General features: G+C 40.8%; 1 protein-coding gene across 2 annotated transcripts in view; it reads left to right on the forward strand.

The window, feature by feature from the left end:
• Nucleotides 1–208: 208 nt before the first annotated feature.
• Nucleotides 209–13,363, forward strand: part of rptor (regulatory associated protein of MTOR, complex 1) — a 71,014-nt gene continuing 57,859 nt past the window's right edge. For both annotated transcript variants that reach the window (XM_039740810.1, XM_039740811.1), the window contains exons 1-2: nucleotides 209–715; nucleotides 7,523–7,625. In XM_039740810.1, coding sequence (XP_039596744.1) covers nucleotides 548–715; nucleotides 7,523–7,625 — 271 coding nt within the window. In that variant the 5' untranslated portion in view covers nucleotides 209–547. The remainder of the gene's footprint in view (nucleotides 716–7,522; nucleotides 7,626–13,363) is intronic.

The following is a 13,363-nucleotide window of genomic DNA, read 5'->3' on the forward strand; positions in this document are numbered from 1 at the left end:
GGGACCTGCACATTGTTGTTAAGTGATGTGACAATAAAGTGACTTGAGCCACACTACGATTGACTGTCTGACTGACCAGCTAGAACTATGGTGCCCTGTCCAGCGCTTAACGACACTTCTCGTTTCTGTGAACGACTGATTGACAGACCGATAGAGAGACAGACCACCGTTCAAAGTCGTCTGGCCCCGCCCCTTAGCCGCAGTGCAATGTGGGACAGTGCCAACATGGCGGCGCCCTGGCCCCAGAACTGAGAACGCTGTTCTGAAGTGTCGTGACGATTCTGCTTGTTGCTGGTGCTCACGTTTACCTAAAACAGACATCCCAGTACGTTGTTTTTGAGTGCTGCCCAAGGAATCTGTTAAGGCGCCCCCGCCACGGAGAGACGGCCTTGAGGACATGGGCCTCAGCGGACACCGCTGAAGGGGTCGTAACGAGGAGACACGGGTGAAGCGAACCGAGAACGAGAGGAGTTGGGCCGGTGGAGCCCTTTTCCTGCTCCTTCCCAGCATGCGATAAACTAAGACGAGGCTTTGCTTTGTGGCCTCAATGAGGATGGACACCGAGCTGATTCACTCTCCGGCCCTGGGCCTCGGGGACGAGGAGGAGGCGGACATGGCGGACTGGAACCTGCCGCTGACTTTCATGAAGAAGCGGCACAGCGAGAAGATCGAAGGCTCCAAAGCTCTTGCTCAGAGCTGGAGAATGAAGGATCGGGTGAGAGCTGATGAGACGTGATATCCTGCGAGCTTGTGAAGCGCTTTTACCCTGTCGACCGGGGGACGGGCTGGTGTGGTGGTTTTAATGGGACCGGGGGGGGTTAGGGGGTTCTCGACTCCCTTCCCTTATGAGGGTGCGCGCGCAGCCTCTTACCAAAGGAGATCCTGGGGGTGGGGGTCGCACTTTGATGTGCATCTCCTTGGCCCTGTAATTAAAGGTGCTGATAAGCTTGCATTACAAGACTGAAGTGCAAACTTTTGAGCAGAGCTCGGCTCCCAAATCCGTGTGGATTGTCTAATTACAAGCATAAGACAACCGACCTGCTAGTGGATGGTAGCATATACAGGTAGTTTAGCTTCAGTTTTTACACGTTGTTATACAGTTAAAGTCAAGTTAAGCTTGTCTTGATTGTTTTCATATTAATTGATTGTTTTCATATTAATTAGCGCACACACAGCCATGTTCATATTTACCGATAACGTATACTGTTAATTAAACTTGCCGTTTCAGTGGGGTCCCTGCCTTCACAGCTTAGTCGTGCAGTATCACCAGCACACACACTACTGAATGATCAGGGCAGTGAGGTTGTCTTAACACTGACAAGTCCTCACACATATAAGTGGTTTTTATATCACACCTCGTGAAGATCTTGGAGGGTCCAGGACTTTACAGGAGTCCTCCTGTGGTAGACAAACTGGACCCACTGCAGTTTACCCATCAGACAAAGATTAAGGTGGTAGATGCAATTATTTACCTTCTCCACAAGGCTTATTCCTATGTGAACAAAGCTGGCTGCACAGTGAGGATTGTGTTATTTGATTTCCTTTCAGTACCATTCAGCCATTCCAGTTATGGGGTAAGCTTTGAGATAAATACGTGGATGACCCATTGGTGTCCTGGGTAAAGGACCATCTGTGGGGTAGTCTACAGTTTGTGAGACTGAAGAACTGTGTCTCTGATATAGAAGCAAAACAGGAGCACCACAAAAAGAGGCTTGAAATGTGCGTACACAGCTTTACACACAAAAACTGGGATTTATATAAAAAAAAAGGAAGGTGGGAACACTTGCGTATATTTACAGCAGTTCTCACCCATGGGAAACTGACAACACCCTTGCTCAAGTAGGGAAATGCAGCAGACAATCTAAATGATGACTTGAATGTATAATAATTCATATCACTTAGCTGTTACTGGGATGTGTGTTGGTAATAATAAACATAATAAAAGCTTAAAATTGATGAATATCATACACAGACTTTATTGTACATCCTTTTAACAGGGTCAATGCCACATATTTGCACTGAAGAACTTTTTTTTTTTTTTGTCCATTTATAAAGCGTACCTGTTGTCACTTCTCAGGAACACAGTGGAGAGTCTCTATAATGTTGCAAGTGGCCTTGCACTCTCAGTTGTGGAGCACAGCCACATACTCTTGAGTTCAGCAGGCAGAGTCTCATTGATGCTGTACCAAACAATAAGGTTCTGCAGCGTTAGGAATGGGTATGTAGAAGGTTCATTAGCATAGTTGTTTTAGGGCAGCAACCAGATCGGGTTTGAAGCATGTTCATGTATGCACATTTACAAGATGATAGTGATTTATAAAGGATAAATTACGTAGAAATGTTTTATAAAACTGCTTTGTTTTTGGTGTAAAACATTTCTGTTTTTGTCTTAGTTGGTTTCAGAGATCAGTGGCCAATCCTCTTCCAGTTTTTTTGATACGCTGGCAAGGAGTAATACCGTGAGATAAGTGACCACTCATATGCAACAGTCCTGCGTTGAAAAACAGCAAGTGGACCCTAGTGTCATCATTATTTGTCTTCATCCCAGTGGCTGACCTCGCTCTAACCATAGGCAGAATTTCAGAAAGTGAAGAAGGATTGTGAGATGCTTTCTAGGACTTTGCTGCAGTCTGAGTTGCTCTGAAAGTCTGATGCCTGTGTTTTACCAGCTGGTGAACAGTTTTATAGTTTTATGTTGAAGTGTCATGCATCACACTTTAATTTTTTGTTTTTTGCTTCATAAAGCATCTTGTGATAGAACTGTTTGTGAAGGGCACTATGTTATACAGTATATTGATTGATTTATTGCCTCTTCTGGGGTCTAACTGGAGCAGTTTTGCATGTACCAGTTTACTTGACAGTAGTCGTACCACCAGCACTTCGGAATAGGTAATTAACCTAAAGCTAAGCATGTTTTGGCCTGGCCAGTACTTGGATGGGAAATCATCTAAGAAAATCTTGAATCAGTGAGGACATCGGGGGCACAAGCCCTATGGTCTGTTTGTAAATGTCTCTACGTCAGTGCAGTAACTGAGACATTGTACTCTAAAAACTAGCCTTGCTCCTTGGATGACACGTAAAGGCAAGCTCTTGACCCTTTGTGGTCATAAAAGATCCCCAGGGTTTTTTTTCCCGAAAGCAGTAGAATGTTTCCCTGAAGTCCTGGCTAAACTGCCCATCATGGCTTTGTCCATTCTAATCCCCTAATCATCCTTTGTCCTTATTGGATAAAATTCTGTTACCTCTTCACCACCTAGTAGCTAATGTGTGCTGATCATACTGGCACAAAAATGGCTACGGTTGCATCATTCAAGTGGATGCTGTACAAGTTGAAATTGCTCCTCATTGTCTTATGTATAGTGCTTTGAGTAGTTAGAAAAGCACTATATATTTGTTTTTTTATTTTTTATTTTAATGTATTCTTCATCTAAATGAGCAGTCTCTTTAGCCCAGCATTCACAGCAACCTAAAACCTGGCATAGGGCTTTGATGATGATGATTACAACTACGTTTTCATTTAATAATTAAGTTTTTAAACAAAAATGATCTCCGTCCATACTAGCGTTTACACATAATTTACATAAGTATCTCCATCCACTGTGAACCAATCAAAAACATATGTAACATAGACATTTGCTTTCACTGAGCATGCGCACATCAGGCGGAAAAATCCTTGAAGTGACAAGGTGTATTGAAAAATTCAGAACCCAATGAAGATCATATTCCCTGGTGCATTATGCACTTTCAAGACTATCAGCGTATGCAGGACTTTGATAGTATGTTCACAGCACAGTTAAAAAAAAGAAATTCCTAAAGGATCCACAGTGAATTTCTCCTGTATCACAGTAATGTGCTGATCACAGATGAAAGTAACGAGTCTTCAGAACTAGCAACCATCATCTTGGTATTAAATAAAGCACTGCAAATGTTATAGTGACACTTAAAAGTTAAAAAAAGTTACCAGCTCTATTTTCATCCATGAGAGGATGGATCATAAGCAGTCCACAGCAATCAAAGCGCATCTAGTACTGAAAAATGTTTGTAAAATTATCTCAATAGAGAATTACGCTCTTGTGTCTTTGTCCTGTGTTCTTGTGAGCTCAGCTGCGCTGTACACCTGTCCACTTCATTAAGCGCCTTATTATTAACTTTGCTGAGGAAAGTGCCCCTGCTTACTGAACAGATCCCATTTCAGTGTTTATTATTTAAATGAGTCTGTCATCAGAGTTAGTTAAAGTCTGATTTTCAAAGGGCTCTGAATATTTCACTGCAATAGTAACGCTGCAGACCATGGGATATATCGTAAAATGTACCGACCAGTAAATTATTGGCCTTTTGCTTATGCATGCAACACTGAAAGTGTAAAAGTGCAGTTTACATGCATACAGGTAAGCGACACAACAAGCACCTGGAAATCAACTGTTCATTGTCAGCTATGTTAGAATATGGTTTTCTTCTGTGGAGGGTGACCAGTCAGGGAATGAGATGTTATAATGAGTTAGTAATTTACAGTTAGGAAAGGGCCACATAATAAGTATCAGCAAATCAGAGTGCAGTTAGTTCAAAACTTAGAGAAAAGTTGATTTTAGTGTGGCATCTGTGTGTGTCACTGTGGAAAATAGAAATTGATTTTCATGTCTTAAAGTTGCAATTTGTGTCGGATAATTATACATATTTTGTGTTGTGTAGAGCTCCTCAACTACTACAGCAGTCCTGCAAAGATAGAACAATTTAGAACAAGTGGTTTCTGAGATATCAGCCCTGAACATTGAAATCAACTATATGTACAATGATAACTTCTGAAAAAAATGGACCTGTCTCCTTCAAACAAATGACACTGTGTTTGCCTTGTTTCCGGCTCCAGGACTTACTCCCATATTCTTCAAAAACAGTCTGATGTATTTCCAATGATGATAGCCATAGAAATTGTTTACTTTAACTGGTATTTTTGCAGTCTGCTCCATATAATCATGGGACTTGGCCTATCGAATAGCAATATTTTTTTCATTTTTTGAGATAATTTAAATAGACATTTATGCACACATAGAGGCAAACATAACTATCTGCATGTATACAAACACAATGAAATTTATAAGTGAACATAACTGAGAACTTGTCTGCCCTACCCAGAGAATAGGCTTGATGATAAAGAGAAAGACACGAACACAAAGAAACACAGAAATCTTTATCTGTCAAGGTCGACATAGAAAGAGGGATCAAGCCAACCCTGTACCAGTCTGTCTATCTGTACAGCTTATTTACTTCACTTTACCCAATGTGTTCAGTTTTAAATGAAATATTATTGAAGCTATTTATTTAATTCAATTTCCTGTTCATTTTACTCTACATGTATTTGTGTATATAATAAATATAGTATAAGTCAACATTCTTACTTCTATGTTATTGCGCAGTCAAGTCTTTGGTTGAGTGATTGCATGTGGTATCACTAAAGTGAAATTTACATGGAAGTACTCTGTAGACCATTCCTTGCTGAATTTTTTCGTTCCTCTGAGTATATTTTATCTTTGTAATACTTATGTAATATTGGAAAACCTAAATGTGAAATTAAGTCAAGTCGGAGTATCATGTGACAAGTTGCTTCTGTAATGTCTTGGTTTCAATTCCTTGCTCAGATCACTGCTTCTGTGAATTTTGAATCTTTTGCCCAGGTCCTCATGGACCTTGTCTGGGTACTCTGGACTTGGCCTAAGTGCCCTAAGATATGCAAGTTATATTTACTGATGTCACACAGTTAATCCATCATAAATAAGAATGGGTTTGTATATTAGTGTGCCTAGTAAAACGTCAACAAAGCAAGAAAGACATTGCCTCTGATGTCCTGACTAGTGTTTGCCCACTTTCACCATTCAAACCCAGCTGCAGAACTCTGTTCACAGGTTAATTGTTGCACTGATCCTCAGAGAGTGACTGCACTCCATAGTTTTAGTTTTAACACTTTTATACACTGTAGATGGTATTTCCAGAAAGCAAGGGGAGTATTAGGGTAATTCTTCATCTTCCCTGCTGGGTTTCATATGGCTATTGGTGGACTTCTTAAAATTGCTTTTTTGATTTGTTAGACCAGCTACTGCAACCCTGAATGCACAAAGCCACTGTGTGCTGCTAACCATTCTGAAATTCTCAAAACTTACTTTCTTCAGTGGTGTCGTCAGACTCATTGCTAGTTTTCCACATTGCTTTTGTTCCTGCAGAACTGAGATGTATTTTGTAACATTTTTGGTAAACAGTGCTGCCACATGATCTTTAGGATAAGCTTTCCATGTTGTTCTTTTCACTGGAAGACATTGTTCTTGGATGGCAGTTTCTTCGTTGTCTATTTTCTTGAGACACTGTACTCCAGAGTTGCATTCTTACAGGCAATCATGAAGAATTTGTCCATAGGACCCTGAGAAGGGGGATTGATTGGATTAAAGTGTAGTGCAGCATAAAGAGAGGACAGGTGACTGTCTCCATGGACTGCACTGCTTGTAGTGCTTCTGCTTGCCAGAACATCTTGCAGTTGTAACAGTGGTATACCTTGGGCCTCTGGCCCTAATGTGGACTATTGTACCCTGCAGCAAATCCGGAGATATTTTCTTACACGTTTGCATAAAACTGTTAGTGGAGTTGTAAGGATATCCTGTTGTCCTATCTGATGTGTATGTGCAACCCCAAATCGCCTGTGTCGTTGTCCTGGGCACTGGGATGGAAGGATTTTATTGCACGTGTGAGTGCTGGCAGAAGCATGGCAGGACCTGTGCTGCTGCCTGCTGTCACTCAGTAGAACTACTGGGAATCATTTTTTTTCTTCAATTTATGCTCTACGCTTAAGCCACCCACTTGGTTTTGGAGGCAGCTTCATCTGTGTGTTTCATTTTCTGTGCACAATGCCCAGGCTTCATCCAGTATAGAATGGGAATTTAAGCTCTTCTAACATGGAGTAGGGCTTCAGAGGGCACTGACCAAGGCTATCCTGGCTCATATCTTAAAATATTTGTTGCTTGGAGATGCCTAAACAGAGATGGAAGGCATAGTGCCATTACCTCCAAGGTAGTTTACTTTGAAGGGCATGCTGGAATGAGGGGGTCAGAGTGGGCTGCATAGAACATGTGCAGTGGTCCTATTGTTAGTGGCTGCTACCTGACTTACTTTCTCTATCTTAAGTAACTTATTGTTTCCCATTTTGCTTCTCAGCCAGGGTTGCCACCTGTATGGAATTTAAACATTTTTTCCTCTGGTCCTATTGTCTAAATATACATTGTTAGATTGACTGGTGACTGTAAACTTTGCCCAGTGTGAATGTGTGATAGTATGTGCTTGCGTGCGCTTTCAGTGGAGTGATATTGTGACTAAGGTTTGTTTTGACAATGTGTGCTGGACAGGTTTCAGTTACCCTGGAACCAAACCAGCAAAAACAAAAAAAATATACAAAGAAATTAATATTTGGATACTATGGGTCATGTTGGACTGTTTGTATACTGTCACAGTTATCTAAATGGTCTTTTTCTCCCTTATCTTTCAGATGAAGACCGTTAGTGTTGCCCTGGTTCTGTGTCTCAATGTTGGAGTGGACCCTCCTGATGTGGTAAAGACCTCTCCTTGTGCCAGGCTTGAGTGCTGGATTGGTAAGTGAGCTTGGCCTGAGGGTGCAGAATTGAGGGCTCAAGAGGAAGAATATGTAGAGGTAGTAGTGTAGATAATCAGCAACAGAGAAGGCATTTCAATGGTTGCTAGCATCATTGTATGGAGTTTGAATACTGTTTTCAACTAGCAAAACTGTCAAATGGGAGGCATGGTGGCACAGTGGTAGCGCTGCTGCCTCCCTGCAAGGAGACCAGGGTTCACATACCTTGTCCTCCCTGTGTAAGTTTGCATGCTCTCCCCATGTCTGCATGGGTTTCCTGTGGGTGGTCCGGGTTCCACCCAGAGTCCAAAAGCATGTGGGTTAAGTGGATTGGTGATACTAAACTGGCCCTAGTGTGTGGTTGCAAGATGTGTGTGTGTGTCTAAGGTTTGTTCCTGCCTTGCACCCTATGCTAGCTGAGACAGGCTCCAGCACTCCCCCACGACCCTGTTTAGGACTAAGCGGGGTTAGAAAATGACATGACAAGACTGTTATGTTTTTGATTTAATGAAAATACTGAATTATGGGTCTCCTGTCTGGGGCGGCTGTTCTCTCTGCTTGGCTCCCTTTCCTTGCAGTTGGGATTATGACTGCACTGGTATCCGGTTTTTTGACAAATGGTGATTAATCATACATATTTTGAAAAAAATCTTCAGCTGTCACCTCGTTTTGCAAGTGTTATTGTTTCAGATTTAGAATTTTAAGTAGATTAAATCAGAACTTTTTCCTTATTGAGCTATGAATCTTTGCACACAAAGTCAAATGAAATGTATAAAATCAAATAGTTGCAGCATTTTTCTCCAAGTGGAAAATGGAAACCATCAGATAAAAAAGCGTTTGTCCTATTTGTAATTGCAAGCTTAATTTAATCAGGTCCAATATGTTCTCTTGAGCTGCACAATTTTTAATGGAGTTTGCATGTGTTGGGAATTAGTGAACCACCTAAGTTAACTTGTGAATGTATCTCATCTCTGTTAAGCTCCAGCATACAGAGGAGCGTTCTAAAATAAAGATTAGAGAGCATTCTAAGCTAGTCAGAGATCTGAATGTACAAAAGAAAAAGCTTCAGTGCCGTTGAAAATCTATTGGACCTCAGTATAACCCATTAGTGAGAAGTAAAAAAAATATTAAACCACTGCTACACTGACTATTTTTGTAATTAATTTGGTGAACAACAATAAGCTGACTTCCTAGGAAAGATACTGGGAAAAAAAATCAGATCTAAATACATTACAGAGATCAGTGGTACAAATTTAAGATGATCTTTTTTCAGTCAGCATTGTCCAATTTCCAAGGTGTTTCACAAGAAGGACCATAATGGGATAAAAGAAAACTTGGCTTGGGGAAAATTCATTAGCTGAAAGGCGTTGCAAAACATTATCTAAGGAAACACTGTAGATGATTGGCAGAAGGTTTTGTGGACTGATGAGGCTGAAGTATAATGTTTAGGTCTGAATGCCAAGTGGTGTGTTTCATGTAACTTATTTGTCACATCTGAAGCAATTTTGCAGTGAGGACTGATAAAATGTTGCTCCATCATAATGTGCAGAGTTAGAAACTTATCCAAAAGGATTACTGGATCTTATGTATCTTACGTCAGTCAGAGGTGGCAAAACAACATACTAAGGAATGAATACTTAAATCATGACACTTTTTGATTTTTAAATTTGTACTCTTTTATTGTTATATACTTTCTTTTTTGAGAGGATCCAAGTAGAAAAGAAGAATGTTATATCGGCCCCTGACTTAGATGGGTCTGTCTGTATTATCCCTAGAAAGAGTCTTGAATTACTACCTGGGAATGCCCTGGTGCTGCCAGCCCAGTTGAAGAAGACAAGCCCTTCAGTGTGTTTTTGGACCTGCTCCTTGACCTTCTCCCACTAGCCAATACTCTTGTACCACTTCAACTAGCTGCTCTTGATTTAGAAAAACAGTAGTTGTACTACAAGGAACACCACTGTAGGTGAGCTCTCACCCAATCACAGAGTCTAGCCAAGAGCCTTATCCAGCTGAAGAGGATCTTATGACTCACATAATTTCTTAATCTAATACCTCAGGCTATGAATCTCATAAATATTATTTAATTTATATATATATATATATATATACTGTATGTGTAAATGTGTGTGTGGGCACAAGTATATATATATATATATATATATATATATATTTTTTTTTTTATATATATTTTACTTTATTAAAATCAAAAAACATTCCATACATGCAAGTCAAATTTAACAAAACTGGTTTGAAACAAATCGACAGGAACACTTTTGAATCCGAGTATAGCATCAAGTCATTAAAACTTCTGGGTATTGATCTGGTCAGTTAAGTAGCAGAGGGGGTTGTTAATCAGTTTCAGCTGCTTTGGTGCCCTAGAGGGGCAACAATGAGATGACCCCCAAATCAGGAATGGTTTAAAAGGAGGAGACCAATGACATTTTCTCCTTCTCATCTGTTTTTTTACTAGTTTTGCATTTGGCTACGGTCACTGTCACTACTGGTAGCATGAGGCCATACCTGGATCCTACAGAGGTTGCACAGGTAGTCCAACTTCTCCAGGATGGCACATCAATATTTGGCATTGCCAGAAGGTTTGCTGTGTCTCCCAGCACAGTCTGAAGTGCATGGAGGAGATTCCAAGAGTCAGGCAGTAACTCTAGGAGAGCTGGACAGGGCCATAGAAGGTCCTTAACCCATCAGCAGGACCCCTGTCTGCTCCTTTGGGCAAGGAGGAATAGGATGAGCACTGCCAGAGCCCTACAAAATGACCACCAGCAGGCCACTGGTGATTGTCTCTGATCAAACAATCAGAATCACTTTATGAGAGTGGCCTAAGGGCCCAATGTCATCTAGTGGGCCCTGTGGAGCTCGATTGGCATTTGCCATAGAATACCAAAATTGGCAGGTCCACCACTGGCGCCCTGTGCTTTTCACAGATGAGAGCAGGTTCACCCTGAGCACATGTGACAGACATGAAAGGGTCTGAAGAAGCAGTGGAGAATGTTATGCTGCCTGTAACATTGTTCAGCATGACCGGTTTGGTGGTGGGTCAGTGATGATCTGAGAGGTATATCCATGGAGGGACGCACAGACCTCTACAGAATAGACAATGGCACCTTGACTACCATTAGGTATCGGGATGACATCCTTGGACCCATTGTCAGACCCTATTCTGGTGCAGTGGGTTTATCCTGGTGCATGACAATGCCTGGCCTCATGTGGCAAGAGTATGCAGGCAGTTCCAGGAGGATGAAGGTATCAGTACCATTGACTGGCCCTCACACTCACTCACCTCACCAATAGAACAACTCTGGGTGTGACATTTTGTTTCGGTCCATCCAACGCCGCCAGGTTGCACCTCAGACTGTCCAGGAGCTCAGTCATTCCCTGGTCCAGACCTGGGAGGAGATCCCTCAGGACACCATCTGTCGTCTCATTAGGAGCATGCCCCGCCCCCGACGTTGTCAGGCATGTATACAAGCACGTGGGGGCCATACAAACTACTAAGGACGATTTGGAGTTGCTGCAATGAAATTTTGGCAAAATGGACTAGTCTGCCTCATCATTTTTTCACTTCCTATTTTCAGGGTGTCTTTGAATTCAGCCCTCTGTAGGTTGATAATTTTCATTTCCATCAAATGATGTGGCATCCTTTTGTTCCTAACACGTTACCATATCAGTAGTGATAACCAGCAGGAGTTTTTTCCCCATTGTGATCTGATGTGTTTTCAGAGTGTTCCTTAAATTTTTTTGAGCAGTTATATATATATATATATATATATATATATATATTATACTCTCCCTCTCTTTATCTGTTATTTTGGAGAAATGAGAAGAAAATGCCTAATTTTGTCTAGATTGATGTGCAGCTTTTTTTAGTGATGTTGCATACTTATCAATGTCTTTGATCAAATGGTTCAGGTTAGAGCTAGCTTGTGATTTGCAAAATAAATATAACTGAATATGACCAGGCCATTCTGCCCAATGTAGCACATCAGTTCCTGTTACACTGTTCTGGAGATGTTAGGATATTAACTTGATTTCTTTCAGAGTGCCACCTTTAGCATTGCTGTGTATGTTGATCCTGTGTCTACAATTTTCTGGACATCTCTGTATGTATAAAATGCAATAAAATATCCGGCATCCGTGCAAGGGCGTAATGTCCCTTGGCATCCACAATTGCGCAGGAATGTCCGATGAACAAATGCATGTGGCCGACGTAAGTCAGTAAACTGTGTATCCAGGCGTCAGGTTGTCTGGCATCCACAACAAGTTTAGAATGTACAACAAATAAAAGCAATAAGAAGCACAAGGAGGGATGTAAAGCATATATGATAAACAGAGGTTCGTAAATATATGACACAATCGAAACTGAGAGACTTGCCATTGTACCATTAAGCCTGTTTTAATAAATGGCTGTTTCACTATGCTAGTTTTATATATTTGATATGATGTTAGTTTATGTGTGAGTGGCTTTCTTTTGTGCCATCTGGACAGCCCATAGTTGTGATCAAGATAATAAAGGCAGAAACTGGTATCAAAGCTGCCTCGACATTTACTGGTATGACTATGCTGAGGTGTCACTTGTTGCATGGTTGCACTCGGGTCCTAACCTGGGGTCTTGAGTTGGTTTTGTCATGTGGTGGGTGTGGCAATGTGCTGTATCAGTGCATGCTCCTAACCTCTCCCTTTCTCTATGCTGATAAGTGTTATTTCTGATAAGTGCCTTCCATTGTCTCAAAAATACTTGGAAAATAAAAGATAAAAACTACAGAAAATTAAGTTTCATGTAAACAGCTTCATTGTTTCAACAAAAAAAAAATTTTTTTGTAGTTTTTTTTATTTCCTTTGAGCTGCCCTGCTCATTACTTAGAGGACACAATATATTGCTTAGTCACGTCAGCATGACTAAGGCCTTCCTGATTTAGGCGAACAAGGCTGGACACACCATTTTACTTCACATTAAGCCGATGCATAATGTACATGAGTAATGTATTATCTCTGTATTTTAGCTCATAATATTGTAAATTGTGAATGTGGCAGAAGAGATGAAAAAGAGACACCACAGCCATTGATAGGAGTTAAATAAAGCTCCTTCATCTGCATGCAAATTGTCTCTGGTTTAATAGTATGTCTGCTGGCCCTCTGACCAGGGTTGGATATTGCTTTGAGCCTGATGCTGCAAGAAGAGCTACTGGCTACATGTGACCCAGAACTGGATAAGACAGTTGGCAAATACATAGATAATGCCGTATCTTAAGATAAAAATTATTAAAAATAATTGAGATGCTACATAAAAGGTGTATCGGCTATGACAAGAGTTCACATTATTAACATAAACTAAAAAGCAGATATAGACAACAGTGTCCCTCTGGTCAGAAAATTTGTTCAGTGGTTATTTAGTTCCTAGGCCAGAATGGCAACTAAAGCTACCTGCAAAGAGTGAACAACTGAAACGACTGATCAACATAATTAATTTAATAGGCCACCCCTGGCTGTAATTAATTGGTGAGGGTCAACGACAGCAGAAGAAAGAAAAAAAAAAAAAAAAATTGCATAACCAACAGAGTCAATGGGCTCTCTAAACACCATTAGAGTGATCTTAGAAAAATTTTCTAAAGCACATGCTGACAAGATATAGTGTCAGTGGCTTGTGAATACTTCAGTTCATAAAACACTTGTATTGCATTGATTTTCTAAATGAGCATTTCAGAAACAAGATTAGAAGCAACAGAA

Source organism: Polypterus senegalus, chromosome 17, assembly GCF_016835505.1.
Source record: "Polypterus senegalus isolate Bchr_013 chromosome 17, ASM1683550v1, whole genome shotgun sequence".
NCBI lineage: Eukaryota > Metazoa > Chordata > Cladistia > Polypteriformes > Polypteridae > Polypterus > Polypterus senegalus.